The sequence below is a fragment of the Zymoseptoria tritici genome, chromosome 1 (genome assembly GCF_000219625.1).
Source record: "Zymoseptoria tritici IPO323 chromosome 1, whole genome shotgun sequence".
In the NCBI taxonomy this organism is placed as follows: domain Eukaryota; kingdom Fungi; phylum Ascomycota; class Dothideomycetes; order Mycosphaerellales; family Mycosphaerellaceae; genus Zymoseptoria; species Zymoseptoria tritici.
Window position 1 is genome coordinate 3,280,968 of NC_018218.1, and position 22,936 is coordinate 3,303,903.

At 53.5% G+C, this 22,936-nt stretch overlaps 7 protein-coding genes across 7 annotated transcripts; 2 read left to right on the plus strand and 5 right to left on the minus strand.

The window, feature by feature from the left end:
- Positions 1–1,734: 1,734 nt before the first annotated feature.
- MYCGRDRAFT_31676 (uncharacterized protein) lies at positions 1,735–2,028 on the plus strand (the record flags this gene model as incomplete). Its single annotated transcript, XM_003856332.1, has 1 exon — positions 1,735–2,028. One exon carries the CDS (start codon positions 1,735–1,737, stop codon positions 2,026–2,028), a length of 294 nt encoding a protein of 97 aa, XP_003856380.1.
- Positions 2,029–2,992: 964 nt separating this feature from the next.
- Positions 2,993–6,359, minus strand: MYCGRDRAFT_66364 (uncharacterized protein; the record flags this gene model as incomplete). The annotated part of the gene is made up of 1 exon (XM_003857245.1): positions 2,993–6,359. The coding sequence occupies one exon, from the start codon at positions 6,056–6,058 to the stop codon at positions 2,993–2,995; it is 3,066 nt and encodes a 1,021-aa protein (XP_003857293.1).
- Positions 6,360–6,471: 112 nt separating this feature from the next.
- Positions 6,472–7,901, minus strand: MYCGRDRAFT_66368 (uncharacterized protein; the record flags this gene model as incomplete). Its single annotated transcript, XM_003857244.1, has 3 exons — positions 6,472–6,970; positions 7,028–7,324; positions 7,386–7,901. The coding sequence occupies 3 exons, from the start codon at positions 7,622–7,624 to the stop codon at positions 6,607–6,609; spliced, it is 900 nt and encodes a 299-aa protein (XP_003857292.1).
- Positions 7,902–8,863: 962 nt separating this feature from the next.
- On the minus strand, positions 8,864–10,036 carry MYCGRDRAFT_107313 (uncharacterized protein; the record flags this gene model as incomplete). The annotated part of the gene is made up of 1 exon (XM_003857243.1): positions 8,864–10,036. One exon carries the CDS (start codon positions 10,034–10,036, stop codon positions 8,864–8,866), a length of 1,173 nt encoding a protein of 390 aa, XP_003857291.1.
- A 1,946-nt stretch (positions 10,037–11,982) lies between these two features.
- On the minus strand, positions 11,983–12,852 carry MYCGRDRAFT_33550 (uncharacterized protein; the record flags this gene model as incomplete). The annotated part of the gene is made up of 2 exons (XM_003857242.1): positions 11,983–12,700; positions 12,746–12,852. Coding segments are annotated over 2 exons (825 nt in total), but the record flags the coding sequence as incomplete, so codon positions are not given.
- A 4,429-nt stretch (positions 12,853–17,281) lies between these two features.
- MYCGRDRAFT_53317 (patatin-like protein) lies at positions 17,282–19,450 on the minus strand (the record flags this gene model as incomplete). Its single annotated transcript, XM_003857241.1, has 1 exon — positions 17,282–19,450. A coding segment is annotated over one exon (2,046 nt), but the record flags the coding sequence as incomplete, so codon positions are not given.
- A 150-nt stretch (positions 19,451–19,600) lies between these two features.
- MYCGRDRAFT_66375 (uncharacterized protein) lies at positions 19,601–21,055 on the plus strand (the record flags this gene model as incomplete). Its single annotated transcript, XM_003856333.1, has 2 exons — positions 19,601–19,786; positions 19,869–21,055. 2 exons carry the CDS (start codon positions 19,612–19,614, stop codon positions 21,053–21,055), a joined length of 1,362 nt encoding a protein of 453 aa, XP_003856381.1.
- Positions 21,056–22,936: the final 1,881 nt, after the last annotated feature.

A 22,936-nucleotide genomic window follows, 5' to 3' on the forward strand; every position in this document is an offset into this window, starting at 1 on the left:
TGGCAGGTAAAGACGGAGGATCGTAGATCTTGCTTGTGCCGCACGGTGACATCTGATCGAATCACGGTAAACGGTAGAACTAAATAGACGTAACTCGAGCTCTGGACGCCATCGGTGCCGAGATGCCTCGTGCGAACGCTGGTGTAAACTCTGAAGGATGGCAACTTCGCTTTGGCGGCCCACGTTCGTTAGTCGATCTCCATTGCATCCTTCACTCGTGAACTAGCTGGGCGTTCGTTCATCGTCCTCGAACGGTGATGCTCCCGAGCCGATAGATTAGCAGCAAGGATCGACCCGCAAGTCAGCATGTCTAGCCTCGCACCACGCGCGTTTTGGCAGGTTCCTGCGGAAGGGTTGTGAGCCTGCAGTTGGGTCAGCCTGTTTGCAGTAGTTAAGCGTGGCCTACCGCCGTCCGTTCAGACCAGGGCCCTCTCTCTCTTCCTGCAAACCGCGAGACTAGTGCGTGTGCCGCTCTTCCCTCGACGGTACTTTCAATTTACGGCCTTACGCCAGCGCTGAGCTTATTGCTGTGCCTCGCACCCTTCGGTCCCAAACTACGACATTAACAACCTCGAGCCCTACTTCCTGCTCGTGTCCAAACTCGATCTGATCCTTTTGGACTTGCTTCAACGACAAACCTCTCCGCTTTCCGTACCTCGGTGTTCTGCTAGACTATCCTCCAAAACGACCTCAATACCAGTTCATTCCAATCAAGATCGATCCTGGAACCAACGAAGACGGACAAGACTTTGCCATCGTCATCCTCCTTTGCCTCTCGTGGACTCGATCAAGCATTGCTGTTTCTCGGTCTCGGTCTTCACTCACAACACCTTTTCTCCCTTCGACTCATCACTTTTGGCGTGAATGGCTGTCGTCGGCACAATGGCGTATCCGGTCCGAGATGGATATCAAGGCTACCAGCAACAGTATGCCATGTATCCCAACCGCACCCACCAGCTTCAACCAGAAATTCCCCATCATTTGGCGTCAAGTCAATACGCCAATTACACATCCATGCCACAACAGCTACAACAACAACCACAACAACCACAACACCATCACCCTCAACATCAATCGCGTGCCAGTCAATCGCCTCCACAGTCCCGGTCTCCAACATCCGAGGATGGTCGCAACAAGCCTTCATTACCATCAATCTCGAATCTTTTGGGGATCGCTGGTCGTCCAGGTCAAGAACAAGGTAAGTCGATCGTTGTGCAACTTGTGCAGTCTTGAGCGCGTTTGCTGAATCATCACTCAGGTATCCAGCACGCACGATCGCCAACATCGCAATCAGATCAGACCTCACAGCCACGACAACCTTCACCGCAATCGAGAGCACAGGACCAGAGCACATCAAGTCCGCGCAGTGTTGCCACAGTGGCACCGCAACTGCGCACCGATTCCGTGCTTGAGCGCACACAAAGTCCAGCTACGATCGCATCTCCATCCAACATGTCAGGACCTCCATACTTTGTCGGATCAGCAATCAACAACGTCGAGCCCATGGACCAAAGAACGAGTCAAGTAGAGATGATCAAGCGCACATCGGTCCCGTCCCAACCCAACACATCGCCCTACATGAACGGACGACACGCTTCATCATCCTACACGAGCTCACCCGGCGGAGGAGCAGCACCACCTTACTACTCGCCAGCCGACTCGGCATACTCATTACCACCGTCAGGTCTCTACCAGCAGCGGCCGCTGCCATCAAACTTTCCACCCAACACATCAATGCCCATCCAAGCTGCAACGAGCAATCCATGGGAACACCATCACTACATCAGTCCATCATCACAAGCCACCTTCCCGCAGTCGCAGGACCGATACATCTGCCCGACGTGCAACAAAGCCTTCAGCCGGCCCTCAAGTCTGAAGATCCACACCTACAGCCATACCGGCGAAAAGCCGTTCAAGTGTCCGCATTCCGGCTGCGGCAAGGCCTTTTCCGTGCGCAGCAACATGAAGCGTCACGAGCGCGGCTGCCACGGTGGCATGGGTCATATGGGACACCCGCAGATGGTATGACGGACCGGCTCCAGGTCAAGCATGTTCGGCGCCGGGTTTTTCCCACAAGGCCTCATTTCGAATCGGGTGCGAATTGCGCCCAAAAAGCACCAGCTTTTTGTCAGCGCGCGAACCGCCACACGGAGTCAACGCCTATGTACGTGCGCAGACAAGCATCGTCACGAGGTGATCCGAAGTGTGACTCGGCGAGATCGCGGGTGATCTGACGGCCTGGGGACCATCTGGTCTTGGCGTCAGAGCATGATTACCACGAGCAGGGACAGCCCTACTCGACCCAGGATGGCAAGCACTGCGCTACTACGGCCGTACCATGGGACATCGTGACTTTCCCCGGGGTCACCGTCAGCATCGTCACAGGGGCACAAGGGCGAGGTGAAACGGAAAGGTTATCGCGGATCCGGAAGGCGGACGCGGCCGTGTGAACAGGGCTTGTGGATCGAGACATGCGTGAGGAGCACGGAACACGGATGGTATGGTTCCAGACTGCCGCAGCACAGAAGGCGCTGGGAACAGAGACTTAGAAGGGAAATAAAATGTGCAAAGAAATCGATGACCGATTACATCGCGGACTCGTGCAACTTCGACTCAATTCAGGTTGAAGTCAAAGCTTCGGCAGACTCAAGCGTCCCTTCACTGCGTTTCGTCATATCGTATGAGCAAGAGGTAGCCCGACGAAGATCCGAGTGGTAGGCGGTGAAGGCTGTTGACCGATCTCAGTCTCGAGCTATGGACAAGTTGTCAGGTTCCGGTCTGACAAGTTGCGTAGACAGACAGAAATTACATGATGCAAGAGGTGATTTGACACGATCTTGATATTGAGCTCGCTACAGGCACTATTCCACCATGACGGCGACGGAGGGTATTCTTTCGCACTTTTCGTCCGCGACGCCAAAAGGTGCGACGACGGTAGGAATGGCCGTCTCGACCACGACCGACTCCTCTGCAAGTTTCGTTCATTCTTCCATTACCTCTTTCCGCCCTGCAAGAACCCGATGAAGAACTTTCTGAAGGCGAAGAGATCACCAGCCATGTTCTTCACGTACTCCTGCATCCCTTCTTCACTCGCGCCCAACGTCCTCAGCTCCGAAATCAACTGGCTTTCGTACGTCGCGCCGACTTTCCGCAGAATATACCATTGCAGACCCGCAGCTTCCTGCAGGACAGCACGCATTTGGGCATCGCCGGCGTTGACTTTGTCCGCGGAGACGAGTGTCCACGGCAGAGGAGCGAACTGCGAGAGAATGAAGCTGTCGAAGCCAGGGAGGGCGGGAGATGGAGCTGTGTCGCTGCCTAGAGCAATGTCTGGTCCGCCCCAAAGAGAGGTCATCTTGACGAGGACTGAGAACGCGAGACGAGCGGATTGTGGATCGGCTGGATCGCAGGAGAAGCGAGTGACCGAGGTGATGAAATTATCGAAGATGGGCTGGTTGTTTGGTGAGACGAGCACGGCACCCAGATCGTTGTTTAGGATGACGAGGACGAAGTTGAGGTACTCGCGCTTGAGCTCGCGGAGCTGGATCTCATCGTCGGTGCCGGCGGCGGTCTGGGAGAGACCGGAGTAGACGCGTGAGAAGAGTGGAGAAAGAAGTTGGTCGAGTATGTCTGATATCTCGGTCTTGAAGCCATAGACGACCTGACCAAGAGTGCGGAGGAACATGGCCATTTCGTCGTTGGATGATGCGGAAGAGAGCAGACCGTCGATCCACCGAGGGAGTTGCGGCAGAACGTGAGCGCCGAGCACACCCAAGAAGCGAGAGAAAGCGTGACGAGCGGCTGCACGTAACTCGGAATGGCTCTTAAGATTCTCGAGCGCGATGAGCACGCTGTCGCTGGCGCTCACGAATTCTTGAGCGACCTCGACTGGAGGTGGTCCTCCCGTAGAGACACCAGGCGTCCAGTCGGAGAAGCCATTCGCGAGCGATCCGAGAGCCATGATGACATGGTGGGCTTGTAGCATAGATCTCTCGTCGCCGTTGCTTGCAGGCTGCAACTGGTTGCTCAAATCTGAGGTCAAGGGAGTGATGACAGACTTTGCGATAGCAGTCTTGGTAGTGGCTGGGACATTGCCTGTGGAAGAGACTAACCCAATGGCTTCGAACAGATACAGCTGAGCGGTGAATGTCGAGTCAGATGATTGCACGTTGTCGTCCGAAGAAACGTCATCTTCATCTCTGTCCGACGGCACCTCCGCCTTGATGGTGAGGAGATCAGAAATCGCCTGCACCACGGTCTGAGCGTATTCTGCAAGCTGCCCGCGCAAATGCCTCACGAAACGCTGGAAAAGGTACCACGACCGCAGGCGGATCTTGTGATGTTCACTGTGCACAAATGTGACAAAGTTCTCCAGAACCTTCGGGATCGAGGCGATATTCTGCTCGAAGTATTGCACGTATCGCACGCAAATCTCCATGTACTGCAGCTGGACTGCCGGATGCGGGTAGGACGCGAGCTCAGAGTTCACCAAGGTCGACATCATCTCCACCAGACGTGAGGCAGCTTCCGAAGTTGGCTTCGTCTTGTTGTAGAGTCCGCCGTTCTTGATAGCCAGCTCTCCAAAATGATGCATCTCCAATAATGCCAAATCAAGGTCTCTCCAATTCGGACGTTCTCCAGATCTGAGCCGCCCAAGCGTGCTCGCAACGACGTTACTCAGAGTTTCGATGTACAGACTTTCATCAACAGCTGCAACTGTTTGCTGCAAAACGTGAAGACGTTTTCGCAGTTCTTGAAACTCCGCCTCGTCGGTCTGATCGTCCTCATCGCCCCAAGAAGCAGTCTCATCATACTTCATTTTGACAATGATTGCGTCAAGAATAGGTTGCAGCATTGCTGCGTAGTGGCCGGGCAGGGCGCCCTTAGCCTTCTTCACTTTCCGAAGCATGGTGAGGAGGTCTGTCAGGGAAGGAATGACGGCCGAGCAGATCTCATCGTATTCGTCGGAGAAGAAGCGGAGGAGGGATGGCACAAATGTCTGCAGATGCTGATCTGCTTTGGTCCGAGTCTGGTCGTCAAGGCCTTCACTGTCCAAAGCTTTGACAACGTCGAAAACAACATTGTTTACCAGCTTCGCTACTGTCTCCGCTAGATCAGTGTCGTAGTCCGGAGTCGTTCGCAATTCTCCCAAAGCCGGACTCTTTACGAGCTGTTCCACAATAGCTCCCAAATTTAGGTAGTTGATCAGCTCGACCTTGTCCGCAGGAGCCATCTTCTTTCCGACTGTCTCCGTGAAGGTGTCAATCGCAGCGTCTCTTGCCTTTGCCTCTTTGCTTTCCGAATTGAACGTCCCTTGCTGCCCGGCAATGCCCAGTAATGCACTCTGGATCCTCTCATTGATCACCAACCAGATGTCAATCCAGCTGACCCATTTCGCAATAGTGCGAAGGCACATTTCCACCAAGCTCAAATCGAGCTGTGCCCAAGTAGATAGTATTTCCTGCCATACCGCTGCTATCTTGTTCACATGCCTTGATCGTACCAGATCTTTCAGCTCCGTGCTGCGCCGTTGCTCTTCTGCGGTGCGTGGAATCATGACATCCGCAATCTCATCGTGGATCGAACTGAGGATCCGAAGTAGAAGGACCGTAGCCGCGGTCTGAGAGTTGCTTGCAGCATTCTGAGGCCCGGCGAGAGCAATGAACTCGTCGAAGAAATCTGGCCAGTCCGAAGCGTACAGCGAAGTGAAGAGGTATGTGATGGTTTGTGTGAGCTTGTTTTGAATCGAAGGTGTGTCCACCTCTTCCGTGTTCTGCCCATATCTCCTCCGGATGTACTCCATCAGTCGAACCCGTACATCGTTCAGACCGGACTGATCCAGGCGTTGCGTCTGGACGGCACTGTTGACGATCTCAAGGCATACCAGCCGGACGACCTCTGACGGCGCAGGGTGACGGATGAACAGCGCTAGGCAGAATTGCCAGGCATTTGCATCTTCTCTGAGACGATTGAGAAAGTCGTATGCCTGTGCTTTCGTGTTGTTGTCGGTGGACGGGTTGAAGGCCAGCTCGATGGCTTGCTCGACCTGGCTTTCCATTGCTCCCTCGCTCTTTCTGGTTATCACCGGCTGTGCCGATCCTCGAGAGCACGTTCTGTGGTGATGTCGTATGGAGGAGTGAGTGACATGTTATATCAGCTGCGTGGAGCCGCCTATTGCTCCATGCTGCTGAAGTCGGACGTGTGAAGATATGAGTAGGGTATGTGCGTCGGCGGTGAGGGATGCAATTGTGGTTGGCTCGTGTTTCGAGGAACGGAGTTCTTTGCAGATGATTGATTCGAGCCGGTGCGTGGACTTGGTACCTTAGCGTGACAGTGGTGGTGCGAGTTGTGGTGGACTGACTTCACTGAAAGCATGCCCTTCTTTGAAAGTGTCAATAACAACTTGGAAGTGCCCCGCAATGTGCCGCTAAGAACTGTTGACAGGCTCTCAGTCACATGCCAGAAAGAATTTACGTGTGAAGATTCTAACACACTATGCATGATCATCATAATCAAAGAGCTACCTTCTCATCCTCCCATGCGATGAAATTGTTGTGTTGATCTCAGTTCACCAGTCAGGTAGAAACTTGTTCACCTTGCCTCCATTCATCTTGCGTCCGGCACATTGCCATAGTTTTCTCGGAATGGCAAAGGAGCGTTGGGTCCTGTCGCTCGTCCATGATACCCACTTGGAGCCTCTCCACCATTCAGCTGTGTGAACGCCGTCGTTCTCGGGGTCATCGGGTTGTGCACTCCAAAGCCGGGAGTGTTTGGTGTCTTGGGCAAGTTCAAGAACAACTGCCTGTTCATCTCCCTTCGCTCCTCCTTGCTCATATCTCCGTCCATGCCATACATGGAGATCTTCTTCATCTCCAAGTCTGATTGGTGGTCTGCATCTCGCACGACCTTCTCTGCTTCCGTTGGGATGGCGCTCCAGATCGAGTAGCCAACGAAGACGGCGTAGAGTGCGCTGAAAGGGACTGTCAGCGATCACAATGCAGCGCACTACCGGCTCAGTTCAACTTACGCCATGATCACAGTGACAGCAAAGGTTCCCCTCGCTTGCAAGCAGTATCCTTTGTTGCCAGGAGTCGCATAACTGCAGCCTTTGCTGAGATACCACGGAAGACCATTGATACGATGTTCCAGATCACTCAAGTCCGGTCTCGACTGGTTGTAGATGCTGACACAGTACAACGAGAACAGCGCCGCGTGTAGCAAGACACTGGCCGCTGGAATGAAGACGTGCATCACATATAGCGAGCTCTTGACCAGCAAGATGAACAAGCTGAGCAGGGAGATCACCACGTTGAAGGTCGTGCCACTGTGCGACAACACTGTCAGTCTCGAGATCGCAACAACTTCCACAGATGGCTCAAACTCACTAGCTGCTCCAGATCAGAGGAATATGCGCCGGCCTCCAGTTTGCATAATCGTAAAGAATTGAGCTCGGCGAGCTGTTGAAGCCCTTGTCGAACCCGTTCTGCCATAGCTTCGTCCGGTATGTGTTCGGATGCGCGATGCCCATGAGGACCAAGCAGGCGACTGTCGCAACAAGCTCAAAGGCCAAAAGGCCGATCATGACCTTAGGCTTCCGCCACAGGAAGGCGAAGAAGACTCTCATCGTGGATGCCTGGGCCGGGTCGAGGATCGAGGTCTTCAGGATATGCGACGGTCGCAACCGCCGTCCTTTGGAGTGGGCAGACTTGGAAGGCGAAGAGCGGTCGCCGTGAGGTCGGACGTCCTGAGAGTGGGAAGCAGGAAGAGTGTTGCACAGGGCCCCAGATTCCGGGTCGGTGCAGGCGCTGAGTGGCTGCGTCGAGGGTTGCACAGAACACGCGTAGGCGTAGCACGTAACACAGCACTCGCTCTCATCCGCATGAAACAGGCAAAGAAGGAGCTGAACAAGAAGGAAGGATTGCGAAACCAGAGAGGAGAAGAGAAAGGGCGAGACTCAACAGAGTACCTAGCTTACCTGCGCCTCCAGCTGAAGAGATTCTGCCGTACATACCCCACGCGCGCGGCCATCACAATTGGATCACACTGTAAGGTCCAGGTATTGTGCATGAGAGGCGGTGATGATAGAGCACTGTGGAGGGTCAGGAAAGCGTGCGATTCACCCCATTCGCCTGCTATTGGATCATTTGGCGCCGGCTTCAACCAATAAGCGCTGCTCTCCAACGTTCGAGGGGCCGATCCCTCCGTGCTGACTTGCGAACGTCGATCTCTCCGGCTGTAGTCGAATGAATTGTATAGCATTCTGCGGTCGATGCATGAGAAACCCAATAGAAGAGACTGCGGATGTCTCGTCGTACCTGCTTGATCTCACATCCACTTCTCGGGCATTGGAAGCATTGACGGACAGTCACGCAGGTCCCAGAAAGCCATCATGCTGTCAGCGACCTTGATCTCCCGGAGTGCGTCTGTCTGCGTTGGCAAAGGATTCTTCCGTACCAGAGAGCATGTATATTCTGTACTCCTTGTTGGTGTCCTGGTACAATCGGCCATTTGTCGAGAGTCAGTGCTACTTCTGCATGGCGAGCTTTACCACGAGCTTTGATGCATGGGGTGGCTCATATGCATTGTCGGCACAGTATTGGTACTCGCATCTTCACTTGTCGTATGCTTCCACTGTCTAGACACAGCTTCGATGACTGCTCTATTCCAGAGCCGCAATGGCCGTTACGCCGAAGATTATCGCGCCTTCCTGGCCAAAAGTCCGATATCAAGATTAATGCCTTTTTGGGTATCCTCGACGCCAAATCGCGATCGAGACGCCGCTGGAAAAGTCCAGCAACGCAAGACCCGATCTTCACAAAACAACTGGGTATCAAACCATCAAAGCGTCCTGCTCCATCCATTCTCAGCCCTCCACAACCGCCATCCTCTCTAAACTGCCCCTCAAGACCTTGCACTCCTCCTCGAATCCCTCCAAGATATCTCTGCACTCCTGCCCGCACCATCTTCCCTCCAGCTTCTCTCCCCACCCACTACGCTCTAGTTCTTCTCTCGCCTTCCCGGCTGCTTCTCTTTCTCGCCTCAACTCCAGGACCATTCCCTGGGTATTTCGCAGACATCGCGACGCTTGCGTGGTGGCTTGTTTGCCCATTTGAAGCGAGTCTGTAATCTGTCCGAGTGCGAGAATCACATCCGCGGTTTCACGATCGAGCTTTTGTAGCTTCTGTCCAGCGACGACGTCCGGTAGAGGTAGGGCTTCGTGGAGGGTTTCGAGCAAGGGGAGTGTCTCTTCTATGACTGCAGGATCTAATGGTCCCGCGGCGAAAGCAAATATTGGAGGGTAAATGGTCTGCAGCAGGGTTTGGAGAGTCTTGGTCTGCGTGTTCAAATGTGTGGTCGCGCTGTTGGTCGAAGTAGTCAAACGCTGTGCAGCGCTTTCGAGCGATGACTGATTGCCGAGATCTTGGAGATGCGTTATGAAGCGCGGGATCAAGGGGTCTTCGGAGGTGGATGAGCTCGAGGCCATGCGGGCGATGGAGGTGAGGGCGTCTTCGAGGTCAAGGGAGAAGCGCATCTCATCGTCGGAGGATGTCGCGGACGCGTCTTCCGGCGGCGGTGCGTCCGTAGGCGATTGATCTGCGGCGCTGGAGAAGGGTTTGGAAAAGTTGCGTGTATGTGTGGACGTGTTCCTATAAGACACGTCGATGCCCGAGTCGCGGGAGGCCTCGTCTTTGATCTCGTCATCGTTTCCGTCTTCGCCTTGCTCCTCCTCCGTTGCGCCTTCGTCGAAGTCCTCCTCATCGCTGAGTTGGTCGAGCTCGTCTGCGAGATTTCCGAGTCCGTTGCCTCCTGCTCCGCCGCTTCCTTCTTCGCCTTCCAAGCCAAACTCTCCCGAGATATGTGACGCGCCTGAGATCCGATTCCTGCTTTTGGGTGTCGTGGGACTTCGGCCGTGATAGGAGGAGAAGCTGCTATTCCTCCGTCGAATTGTATCGCGGTATTGTGAAGTGGGAGAGGTCTCGATGGGTGTCATGTACGCGCGGATGGGCGTCAACGGAGGCGAGCCGGGAGAGTCCATGGTGCAGTTGCATTCGTCGTTTCGTGGTCGTGGCGCAGTAGCAATAGTGTATGTATCATGACAGACCGCCAAAGTCGGGTGATGCTCTTTGTCCGGCGGCCTTTGTTCGAATTGTCGTAAGCGTCGAATAAAGTACAAGGTAAGCTTCAGGAGAAAGTTGCCCGACTTCGAATCGCGTTCAAGGTTTAGGGTTGGCAGTAACTGACGTCCCCTCCCTCTTCACATAAAGGCTTGACGCCGCGGAAAGAGAGATCAGATGCTCGAAAATGGGGTGCTGTCGTTCTCCGATGGTGTGAAAACCGGTCGAACTCGCAGACGCTGTACAATAGCAGAGCTCCAAGGTAACAATGAAATCAGAAGCAGTTCCCTCTCGACCATCACAAATAGTAACAAGACCCTTCTTTGAGTGTGAAACAGTCACAGCTACATGCTCCTCAAACATATGACAGCTTAGTACAGGACGTTTTTGGGGCCATCGTTGTTCTCCGTTTGAAAGGTCGCACAATCTGCTCTGGCGTGGAGATCAGCTACGACCAATGAATCCGTCTTGCATGGTCGAAGGACGCGAAAAGAGGCCATTTCTTCATACCGATCGTGACACTAACATCATGCTCGCTCAAATAAGATATATGCTTCGCCCGGCCCATGCAGTCAAACCCACGCAACCATCACTTTCTTCAGCCAGTCGGCTTCCTCCGTCGCCGGCTGGTTTCTGCTTTTGAGAAATCATGTCCACGCGGTCTGACCAGTCCCTAAACCCTGTCTAGAGCAGCTCTCAGAGAGCCATAGTGCGCATACTGTTAAACGGCGCCAATGAGACGTCGAATTGAGTGAAGAGCAGAGAAGAGTTCATGCTACATTCAAGGGGTACTTTCGCCGGATGTGGAGTCCACATCTTTGCGCCTCTTCCAGAACTTGAGCCCCCGCAGACGACTTCGACTCCTAGACTGTCGCAACCGCGGTTCCGTGTTTGCATCATCAAGTGGCGACGTGGCAGAGTCGCCGCTGACTATGCGAGATATAGTACAAGGAGAGTCGGATTTAGAAGCTTCAAACTCGGGTGGTGGTGTGTGCGGCACGGCAGCAGGCGCTGAGGGCGAGTTGTTCGTATCATGTGAGCGGTCTTCTGGGCCAGTGCAGACGCCGGCAGGTGGACTGATCGCGGGCACGATGTCCTGATGCAGCGCTGTCGGCTGCATAGAACCATCCTCTGTAGGCGATGGCGATGATGGATGAGTCGAAAGAGACTGCTGATCGGTGGTCGCTGTTGCTGAAGTTGTCGTTGCAGACATTGACGGTGCTCGGCTCGTGCTGGAAGATTGCCTTTGGGTAAGACTATGTCTTTTCGCCGTTGCCGCAGCTCTCACCGGAGATGCGGTTTTACTGCCTCTGGCGGACGATCCCGTGGAGCCCCGTGAGCCTGGACCAGTCTGGCTGGTAACCAGAATTGTCGTGAGGCTATCATCCTTGCTCCCTCGTCTGGATCCCGGGTGGTTCTGGTGGATTTGCCACCCAGCGTCGGCTGATCCTCTCCTGGAGCCGGCGGCGGCGACCGAAATGTTCTGCTGGGCATATGCATTCAGCTCCTGCATATGGGTGAGTGCTACGTCCTTGCTAGAGCGTCTGCTAGACCCTCCAGTTGGAGAAAGTTGCAATGCGCTCGGCCACAATGCAGGAGTAGATGCGCGCTTCTCCTCTGCAATCGAGTAGCCCAGAGTCATGTGCTGTCTCCGATCGGCTGCGGGATGTCTCACTGGTTGGCCTTGATGATCAATCGTCGCCTGTCGCCGTGTTGGCGATGTAGGAACCTGAGGAGCCGCAATTGGAACGGCCTGAGGCTCAGACTCGCGCTTGCGCAATCTAGCTTCCTCGACAGCAGCTGCTGGTACTGATCCATATGTCCGTGACGCCCTCCTGCCATCGCTTACAGCCTCGCGTCTGGCCTTCTCCTCGGCGATCTTCCCTTCCCAGACACTGTGGTTCTTTTCCAGCTCCGGTAATGTACATGATGTGTTTGGTAAGACTTCCGAGATGCCGCGAAAAAGTGGAAACCCAAACAAGCTCATGAAACCCTTCTGACTTTGCGCCGCAGCGAGCAGATCCTCTCTGTTTGGAGGTCCACCGAAAAGACAGGTCGGGATTTGCAGCTCTGTTTCCAGCTCACCCTGCCGGGCAAACTCGTTCATCAAAATCTTCGCCCATTGCGCGGAAATTTCAAAAGGTCTTGCGACGTTCGAGATATCGGCCGCTTTGATCAGTAATGCCATCGCAAGCTCTCTTGCGTGTTCTTTGTCCTTGTCGCTCCAGTCAGCGACAACTGTATCGCTCTTCTCAAGCTTCTGTTTCAGGTCGCTGAGGTAACCCATGTATTCGAAGTGTCGCTGCATGTCGGTTGCTAATATCGTAGAGATCATGGTCGATCGAAATTGTGGTATCCTGCCCAATGCCGGCCAATGTTGACGGAGCAGCTGTGAGTAGGCCGCGCAATGATAGTTCTCCAGCACAGACTTGTCGTTGTACAAATGCGCTAGCTGGTGGTTACTAGCCACAAGGAAGGCATTATTGACGCCAGGGTGGCCAACATCGTGTCCAATCGCAGACACGAGCAATGTCAGGGCATCGACCGGCGTCAAAAGTCGTTCCAAAGCGTTGGACTTCTTCTTCCTGTGCTGTGGGTCCGAGGTCGGTGGACATAGTTGTATATCGCACAGGAAGCAGTATACGGACTGCGTTACATCGACTGCGTGTCGCCAGTTGTGATAATGGACCTCGCGCTCGTGCTTATACTGACGTCTCGCAGCGAGTATGAATGTCATGAGCTGTGGTCTGGGCAGGCAATATTGCTCAAGAGCAGGATTTCGTAGGACGTGTTCCAGCATGACCAATGCGCCATATGCCAACTCATCCATATCGAGGTCGTGGGCTGGGAACGACCATACAGAGACTGCTTCCTCGACTGCGGACTTTCTCTGAGCCGAGAGCAATTCATCGGGACGGTGCGATGCGATTTCCGGGGGCGCGCTATTCGAGATGCTGGCGACAAGTTTACGAGCCATACTTGCGCCAAGAGAACGTGCCGGTGGGCGTGTTGAATCCTTTACATGTCCTGCCAATCGATCCACAGCTTCGGAGCAAAGGGGGCTTCGCATCGTGTCTATCGCTCCGGCCTCGAGGTATCCAGACTCAAAAGAAGGGTCTGAGGCTTGATCCGGTTGTTGGGTTGGACTGAGAGAAACCAAGACAAAAGGCAGAACGCGTTGTTGATACCGTCCCGCTGCTGTATCCGCAGTAAGGTGTCGTAGGAACGGTAGAGCCCTGTCATCCTGCTCCGAGGCATGGGCATTCGCAAATTCGACAAGAACCACAGTCGGCCTTGTAGAAGCGAAATCGGCCAACTGCGTAAGACACTCATCTGGACGTGAGCTCACAAATACTGTATCAACTTGTCAGGACCATTGACAAATCTGTCTTCCGCGCGGAAGTCTTACCTCGCTCGAAATTTCCTTGATCGGCGTCCAGCAGCCGACAAATGTTGCTGTACACATCGGCGAGCGCAGGACGTTGTACTCGATCTTGTGAGGCTACCGCTGGTGGACTCGACGCATGGTATAGGTCCGAGATGTCGTCGTCACTGCCTGCGCAGAAGTATATGGCACTGCACTGCCAATCATCGGTCTCTTCCATTTGCGAAACGATGTTGCGCGGGACTGTCGCAGCCGCGATGGCCGCTTCGAGATTCGGGTCGCTTCGATCGTGGGTGCTTCAATTTGCACGTGGAAGATCGTGGAGGTGAATGGACAGCGCCGGGTGAGCGCTGTTCGGTCAAGGTGCGGAGAGGGCGTGTAGCGGAAGGAACGTGAACATGGCAGCCGCTGTGGGAATGGGTCGCAAGAGAAATCGCGGTCGCTCACGATTGTCGGAGATGTCGACAGCAACAGGAACGATGACGGCGACCGCGATGAGTGCAGGCACGTGCCTCGAAGGTCACCTCAGGTATGTAGCACGGTGGTCGAGGAATGCTATGCTGTAGCGGTCGGCGCTCGAGTAGCAGGGGTGGCCCGGCGGGGAAGTCGGCCAGAAGTGCGCAGGCGACTTACACAGGGTGCGCTGAGGGAGGCGACGCGACCGGCGAGGAGAGGGCGGAGACTCGCTGGGGATGCAGTCGGAGGGCGGAGGGCGGAGGGCGGAGGACATGTGATGGCTCGCCTTGCATTCGTGAGCCGCTCAAGTCCTCTTTTGGTCACGCACAGACCACCCCACGCTTCGAACGAACTTCCTTCCATGTGGGGGATTATCATTCCATTGTTCTACGCCAGCCTTGGCTTGCATGACTCGGGCGTGGAGCAATGGCCATTTGGTTTCTTCACAGCCTAAACGTCGCCATCTGAGCCATTGTGTACAGCGCGTTTGTGATTGTCTTACCATTGTTGAGCTCTAGGGTGCTCGTCAGAGGTCTGATCAACACACGATGCCATGACTGCACATAACTTTCACGATATGAGCTACAGTAATGCCGGCGCAAGCATGTTGGCAGGCTGCGGGTACGAGCATGCAAGGTTGCGACGCCGATTGAATCGGATCAGAACAGCCAGGTATCTGCCGATAGGCTCCGGTGACAGCCTTTGCCAGGGTGAGACTCAGTGCACCGCACATTGCCTGTACGCAGCTGGCATTCCCGGATTGTCGCCGCTCACGAATCTGTTCTAGAATCTCTCCCTGGTCGGACGCTTCCGTTGCGCGGGATGACGGTCGTCTGTTCCTGGCCGAAGATGCAGCCGTTGACAGCCGTAGCGGCGTAGCTGGCGACAGAAGCATCAGGATCTCTAGCCTGGCCATGGCACTCCCCCTCGGACCAACACAATTCATGGGTTACGATGCATACGGTGGGCAACACTCCCATTGCTGCAAATCTTCGACCGTTCCACAATGTCGAAAGGTCATGCCAGGCATTACGGATGGACTCTTGCTCTCCAGGGGTCTCCTCTGGCGGAACTTCTATTTGCTCGACAACTTCTGCGCCTTCCGTACTCAGTATTCACGCGAGCGGATGTCGTCTTTCTGCCAACGATATTGTGATCGCAGCGCAATACCGTGGTCGCTGCGGTCATCCCTTCCACGCCCGTGCAGCATCACTAGGATATCATCAAGAAGAAGGTTTTGCTCCCCGAGACACGGTAAAAATGCAAATATATGCCAGGTCGCGGAACCAAAAAAAAATCCCGAACATCCGCCGCTACAGGCACTGTGTGATACTACTGAGTAGTGTCGCATTGCATGGACTCGGTCTTCATGGACTCGACATAATAACAAGGAAGGACGCTCTTCTTCTACACCTCAACATCAGACGCAATGAACCATGCGTCGACGACCGCGCATACATACCTAGGATATCCTTTTTGAGTGCTCGCACCGCGGAGACCATGAACTGCTGTGGATCATCCGCGCTCTAATACACTCACGCAGGTCGGTTTGTGACTGCAAGTCCGAATCCTTACGGCATCGGAAGCTCTCCCAGCAACGGACATAAAGCAGTTTGATTTAAGCTTTGTGAATTGGTCGACTACAATGAACCCCTCGGTCCGGGCCCTTGGACTTGGAAAGCGATACAGCACCCATGACTCATGTCTCTGACATCCGGCGAATTGGCCGAATTACCTCCAGAGTGAATGCTACAGCGGAAAGAACACCGCTGGTACATTTGGCCCAGGTTGTTGACTCGCGGAGGATCCGACCAGGTTGACATGTTTCCAGCATCTTGCCCGAACTTCTGCAGGGTCGCTCAGCGATGCACGCCGCCTGAAACGCTTTTGCTTCGTGGATTGCAGCTACGTTTCCAACCTGATAGCGAACAGGCTGCGCCTTCGCAAGAAGTATAAAATTCGAGAGTAGAACATGCTTCAGACCGCAATCACGAAAAGCATATCATGCAACCAGATGCTGTCCTACTGAATACTGTATGATCACGTCACGAGCCACGGTAGGGATTAGTTACACGCCCTGGTCACTCATATATCTGATTACGGTAGATTTGAAAAAGTCGACATCTCCGCGGGAGAATCTCGTATACTTCAAGCATATCTTGGTCATCACTTACCTCCTACGGAGTCTACGGTCCTGTCTTCCTCCCTGCGCGAACATTCTGCAGTCGGCCGAGATACCAGCGCGGCGGACCGATCATCCTTTGCAAGCCACATCCCCGTTGGACTACATAGGTCGGTACAGTGATCTAATCGGCACCCGAAACCCACGAGTCACCTCTCGAGTCTCGACCCGTTTTGGGCAGCACGCATGGCTGGACGTCGGGAACGATAGTGTCATCAGGCACGGTTGCTGGATTAGCAACATCGCTCCTCACCGGCTTGGGAGCCTTCACGCGGATACTGACGGCTGATTTCGGTGTTTGACGGGCAAGGCGCGTGGTGACTGGCAACGTCAGCTCCCAGGGCTACGGAGCTGTGCAATCGGGATCCGGACAATCACAACGAGAGCACTCTGATGGAATGGCACTTTCACCGTCCAAGTTCAAGGTCCATCATCCTGTTGGTCTATCGGTCTCGGGATTCAAGACCCCGAGCGCCCTCATCGAATCGATAAATCTATCGCTAGAACGCTGCAAATGAAGTAATCACCCAAACACACACTGGGCTATCCGCCCATGACGACAATACCTTGACCTGAGCCCTCGTGCCGATTTCGAGCGTTGCCCAACGTCCTCCAATGCACGATCTGCCGACAGTCCGAGGATCTGCCATAACGGACTCACTTCTCCGTGATGCCTCTCGCACAACAACCGAACACGACAGATGCTTTCGGTGTCAGATCACCACAAGGCTCTATGAGACTGCTTCTACTGCCTCTTCTCTACAGAGCAGTATCCGACATCTCCTCTTCCTCTGTCGAGTCGCCTTCCTGCCGAGCATCCGTGTCACTGGCGACTTCGGAGTCTTCAAAGTCATCGAAAAACACTCGACTCTGCCGCACCAACTCATCCACAACGCCGGAGCCTCTTCGAGAACTTCGAGCGGTAGGCGTCGCGGATTGCATCTCCTTCACCGTTGGCCGGACGGTCTCCTGACTGGTGCGCGGCGAAGGAGCTTGCAATTGGCCCCAAAAACTCGACATCCGCTTGGTGAAAGATGGAGAGTCTTGACGCTGTGGCATCGGGCGGTTGAAATTGGGGTGCTCACGCTCACGGGATGGTGTAAGTAGCTGCTCGGGAACCTCGACAACGCCATTGTTGCCTCGCGCTTTGGCCAGTAAGCCTTGCAGATCGTCCTCGCTAAGAACGCTTCGGAGACGTCCTTCATCGGGCAGAGGTGTGGGAAATGGTTGTTCGGCAGGACGTGTGGCTTCTCGCGCTTCCTCGATGACCTTTTCGATGGCGAGGCGATTGCTGATGAATTTGAGCTTAGGCCACGCCGCTAATTGTCCAGCTCGGATCTGGCCTGCCAGACGAGGCATGGTAGGGTCAGTAAGGATGTTCGGAAAGTCAGAAATCTTCGTCTTCGGCCAGATCGTGATGGTGCCAGAAAATCTTTGGAGAAAGACCTCGCTCCAATCTTGTCCTAGAGGTCTGGGCAGGAGCTCCAGATGTCGGAGGACTTTGAGCCATTTGTTCAAATCTAACTTGATGAACTGCTCGATGGCCGAGCCCAAGAATCCTCCTCGCCAACCACGTCCGCGCCGATGTGTTACTGGTCGCCCGACTGTGCCGCGAGAAGAGAAGAACCAGAGCGAGACGTGAGGATTCACCTGCGACACGATGCTGAAGTTGACGCCAAAGTGCAGGTTCAGACTCTTTAGAGGAATGTCCGTCCGCAGAGATCCATCTTTCCACTTGTGTCCGAAGCTGTACGGAGCCAGTGAGCCGTCCGGAAACTTGCGCATCAACACCACAGGGTTGAGAATCCCAGGCACGGCGGCTGATGCAAGCACAGCCGACCAAATCACACAGTCCGGAGCGGTGAGGTAGTTGACCAGAAAGGTTGGCGAATGAGGATCACTGGGCACGCATGTTACGTTCAGAATTCGACCCGTCCGCTGGTAGGCTTCAAGAAAAGTCAAGCTACCACGACAGAACCACGAGCATCGCTTAGCCCAGTCAACGGAGTCGAAGCGAGCACCTGTCCTCCACCATCGCTTGAGCCAAACCCAGAAAGGATCGTGGCAGGCTGTTATTCGGAAAGCCAGCGCGGGTACCAGTAGCTTTTTCAGCTCTTCTTCTGTCCTTGTAGACAATAATGCCGCGACCAGAGCACCGCCCGAGGTTCCCGTGATAATGTTGGGAAGGAGGTCTGCATCGAGCAAGGCTTTTGCGATCCCAAAGTGGTAGTAGGCAAAAGTAGCGCCACCGGACAGACACAACGCAGTCCGTCCAAAGTTCGCTGAAAGATGCTTTGCCAGGGAGCGTTTCTCCGTTTGGCTGAGCTGTTGACTCGAGAATAGGAATTTGAGAGACTCCGATGTCTCCTCGACGTACTTCTGGAGCAGATTCTTCGTTCCGTAGTATGTCTCACTGTACAAACGAGGATTCTCGATCCCGCCGAAGTTGTTCTTCACGCAGGATTCTAAGACTGCTCGGAGCTCGTCCACAGCTCGACTTCCACCGCGTCCTGTCCGGCCGTCATTGTCTCGCTCGTCTTCCTCAGCTTCGGCCCGCAATGTCCTCAATTGCTTCACCACCTGCCTGACCATCTTCCAATCGTAGTATGAGCCTTCATCGTTGGCCTTCCACACATCGTTGCCAAGATGTTTGTCCAGGTCCTTCGCCGCCTTTACCCAATCTTCGTAATTGTCCTGAGCTCTCAACATCTTCCTCAGCTTGTTCCGTTTTCCCCGCCATGTCACGAATTGTTCGTATAGGTATATGTAGAATCTTGTGAGTAGATAGCAGATTCCCAGGAACGAAATCCAGCCAAAGACGAATAGCAACAACGGATACTTGGTAATCGAGTAGGTCCAGCCCTCCCGAGTCTCGTCTCTACCGCGACGCGATTTTACAGATTTGCTCTTCTTCCCAGCAGCCACCTCTCCGGGACGACGAACTTTCCGCTGACGTACAGGACGCCAATCGTTCAAGGCGGTGATGAACTCGGTGTTTGGTCGCTTCGGATTCGAGAGATCCTCTTCCGAGGGTGAGGCTGTTAGCTGCTCGGGCGCTGCGAGCGCCGAGGCAAATGCCAGGATGTCATCGTCGCCGTAGAAGTCGTCGTCCCAGTCCGGGAGTGAGGTATAGTCGTAAGAAGCGGACGACGTCACGGAGGGCCCGTCGCTGGCCTTGTCCTTGTCCATTCTTGGCTGTGCAGTGTAGCCAGATCGAGGCCAAGGTCATCTGAGAGCCATTTCCTCAGTGGCAGCACCTCGGTTCAGTGCGGTGTTGCGATGAAAGTGGAAAGCGAGCGTGATGTTCTGGTGATGGTACCTTAGGTGGTGGGGAAATGCGGTCCAGGATCCAGGATCCAAGACCGCTGACGCACGGTGGTCGATCTTCCTCCCGCAGCCGTCAGCCCAGGCACTCGGAATCTGCTCGTGAAAGAGCCTCATCTTCCTTTGTGCCACGACATCAGTAACAATACATGCGGTCGCTTCTGACAAGGAGCGCGGCATTGTCTCATCGCCGCCATGTGAATGCTCATGTGAGTCGCAGCATCGTTACTCTGGCCATCGAGACGAGCTGTGATGACACTTCTGTTGCTGTTGCAGAACTCCTTTCGCCTCAGCTCCATGGACGTCTGAAGGTTCACTTCCATGGTAAGTCATATGAAAGACCGCATCCCACCGCCTCTAAAACATGTGGCTACAGCAGATCGAGGTGGCCGCTAACAAATACTAGAAAAGGTGACTGCCGACAACGATGCGTACAATGGCATACATCCGCTGGTTGCCCTGCACTCTCATCGACGTAATCTAGCGCTGCTAGTCCAGAAGGCATTACAGGTCAGCCCAAAGCCAGACTTTGTCGCTGTGACTCGTGGACCAGGCATGAGAAGCAACCTATCCACCGGTTTGGACACAGCAAAGGGCCTTGCGGTGGCTTGGGACGTCCCGCTGTTGGCTACTCACCACATGCAAGCCCATGCATTGACACCGAGACTGGTCGCCGCGATGGAAATGGATTTGGGGCAGCCGAAACCGTTGAATCCCGCTTTCCCGTTCCTTACGCTGCTCGCGTCTGGTGGACACACCATGCTTATCAATTCCACGGGCCTTGTCGAGCATTCCATCCTTGCGGATACGCAAGATATCGCAATTGGTGATTGTCTGGATAAGGCTGCTCGGGCCATATTGCCCGCCGGTCGACTCGCCATACCCTACGGCCGAGCTCTTGAAGAGTTTGCCTTCCCGAATGGGCCATCCGACTATCAATATACTGCGCCAACGCGCCGACGAGAGGAACTTGAGCGTCGGCCAACGAAATGGCGATGGGGATTATTCCCTCCTTTGTCAGAAAGCAAACGTGGCGAGAAGTCATCAAAACGAATGGTCTATTCATTCACAGGCCTTACGACGTCCATCGAACGTATCACAACTCGAGTGGTGGATGCCGAAGGTCGTTTGACCAGCGTGAGCCGGAGGCCTGAGGACATAAGTGAAGACGAAAGACGAGAGCTGGCTCGAGAGGTCCAACGGATCGCATTTGAGCATCTTGCTTCTCGAATCATCTTACACTTGTCCAGCAACGCTACGGACGTCAACGCCATCGTCGTGTCCGGAGGCGTGGCGTCAAACTCATTTCTACGGCACCTTCTACGAGCTATGCTCGATGCTCGGGGCTACGATCGCATCCGGCTGGAGTTCCCGCCCATTAGTCTTTGTACAGACAATGCTCTGATGATCGCGTGGGCTGCACTGGAGATGTGGCATGCGGGATATCGTTCATCACTGGACGTTCAGCCGCTGCGTAAATGGTCGATGGATCCTAATGCTGAGGACGGTGGCATTCTTGGCGTAGGTGGTTGGCACAACGTTTTGAAAGCACAAGACGTGCTGGGGACGACCGACAACCCTAAGACTCCATAGTCAATGGTCGCGAGGCTAGTAGCCGATTATATGATGCGGTGCAGGACCGCGCTTTCCTCCAGATGCGCTCAAAGATCTTGTAATGAGGTCGATAACAGGATTTCAGCTCGAGATGAGTCTGAGCTCAAATGCTGGACGAGCTTCATTCGTTTCAAGAGCGTGGTGAAACGAGGGAGACGAAGTCAATGTTGTGGAGCTTGGTGGGGCTGCAGTGAGGATGGTGTACTAAACGGAAGTTTCCGCCACTACGTGTTTTTTAGTGATTTAACGGTCACGTGCAGAGCTGGTATGACTTCACTCCCTCAATAAACGCTCTTATTGTTGCTATATATTATCAACTATTGTCACCTAGCCACTAAGAGCCTGCTAAGAGCCGACAATTACATGTAAGTGCGCATAATACGAACAAACCGCCGTTTACGTAGATAAGTAGCATCTTCCGCCCTTATTTCTTTCTCTCTCGAACATTAACATTACTACTACTACTACTACTAATCTCTGCCGCTCTCGCTCTCGCTCTTACTTATAATATAATGGCCTTTACTGCTTAGAACATACTACAAGGCGAAGCTGTTAAGAAGGCTAGACTCGAATCGTAGGGCCTGCCGATCGAGCGCGACGATATACTAATGCGAGATGTTAATAATCCTCTAACTAATGCCGATGCTCTAACTCTAACACCGCCGCTATCTCCTTCGACTCTGCCTAAAGAACTCCGAGCCTACCGTATGCCGACTATAATAGATTAATTCGCTCTATAGTATATTAGCGTCGCTACTTAGAACGAAGCTATTACTAAAGCACAGTCGGTAGATACTGCTGTGCGGAAAAGCGGAAAGTAGACGCTTAACCGCTACAACTATATAGGTCGAGTGTAGGAGACGGACAAAGGTAAGTTTAATCTAGGAGATCTCGGCATATCCTAGTGCGATCTTAGCTAATTATCCTGTTTTAGGATTGCCGGCGTTTACCGAGTGTAGACTCTACAAGCGAGTAGGCTACGTATGTCGCGTATATAAGGACATTATAACGCACAAGACGACTTATAGATATTGCTTTAGCCGTAGCAAGGCTAACTACGGTGCTAGTAAGCTAGTTAATAAGGGAGCAGAGCCTAATGCTACTAGTAGTGTATTATTTAGAGAAATAATAGAAGAGTTCGAGGCGAAGGTAGCAGTAATAGAGGGAGATATTAAGCTGTTAACTAATGCGAATTTAGAGCTAGCGAGCAAGGGTAAGGCACTACTAAGTAAGATCGAACTCCTTAAAGCTAGCTATAGCGCTAAGATTAAGGGACTTGTAGGTAAGATTAAACTCCTTAAAGAGTAGTATATAGATTTGCTAGCTAGCTATAAGCTAAACTAGGAGGAATTAACGATAGTAAGAGAGGCGTTAGAGGAGAAGGATGCTACGATTAAGCGGCGTTTAGCGAAGTTAGAGGGCAAATAGGTAAGAAACGCACTAAGATACGGTAAGATCGGCTCTCGAGCTGCTAAATAATACCTAAGTTTCCTCTGTATATACTTCTATTGTGTCTGCTTCCTTTATATATGCTGCCCTTGCTATATACTACACCGAGAAACGCACTAAGATTATACTAAGATTCGCTCTTAGCCCTCTTCTGCGTTAGAATCCTCTTCCGACCGCTCCGCTGTAGACTATTGCTCTGCTCTACAGACTCCTTAAGGACTGGCTTATTAACGACTAGCTTATTAACGACTAGCTCATTAACGACTAGCTTATTAACGACTGGCTTATCAACGACTGGCTTATCGACGACCGGCTCTACCTTAAAGCCCTTCTACTCCTGCTTAAGAGGGATATCTAGTGATTTAGAGCGTTCTTGTAATAGCGTAAGGTTTGGAGCATGTAATAGCTCAC